Here is a 563-nt window from a genome sequence, read left to right on the forward strand (position 1 = left end):
TGTCAGCAGGGGAGGCCGAGAGAGAGTGGGATGTCTGCCGCCCATCTGAAGGCCCAGCAGAACAGCTCCGTTTTGCAAGCCTGGCGGAATTGTAACAAATCCCGCAGGGCCCTCATCTCAAGTGGGAGCCTGTGGTGTTGTGGTACTGTGAAGACAATCTGCTCTTCCCCCAAAGAGGTTCAGGGCTCAGAATGCCCTAACAGAGAGTTCTGACTCTTGATGCCTGTGTGTTTTATTTTCTTTCTCAGGTGTCTCTCCAAGGGAGACCCTTTGGGGACGCCGACTTCAACCCGCGCATCCCCACCTTCCCAGGGCTGCCGTCACCCTCCCTTCCTCACGAGGCCTGGAAGGACCTTAGCGATGCCGAGCGGCTGCAGCAGAACGTCACGGCCTTTTCCAACTTGCCGGAGTTCCTGTCGGCCGTGAAGCGCCAGCAGGAGATGCTGAACCCTCTTGCCCCAGAGCTGCATTACCAGCTAGAGACTGCGGGCAGGCAGTGCCGGGGTCTGGCTAGCAATCTGAAATCCGTCATGACCGCCATGGACCTGGCTCCGGAGCCGGCA

General features: G+C 59.0%; 1 protein-coding gene across 1 annotated transcript; it reads left to right on the plus strand.

Annotated features, from left to right (window-relative positions):
• Positions 1-248: 248 nt before the first annotated feature.
• Positions 249-560, plus strand: LOC107125055 (cardiotrophin-1-like; the record flags this gene model as incomplete). Its single annotated transcript, XM_015428527.1, has 1 exon — positions 249-560. A coding segment is annotated over one exon (312 nt), but the record flags the coding sequence as incomplete, so codon positions are not given.
• Between the last annotated feature and the right edge of the window lie 3 nt (positions 561-563).

The sequence above is a fragment of the Gekko japonicus genome, unplaced genomic scaffold (genome assembly GCF_001447785.1).
Source record: "Gekko japonicus isolate JY-2015 unplaced genomic scaffold, Gekko_japonicus_V1.1 scaffold58016, whole genome shotgun sequence".
Classification (NCBI taxonomy): Eukaryota; Metazoa; Chordata; class Lepidosauria; order Squamata; family Gekkonidae; genus Gekko; species Gekko japonicus.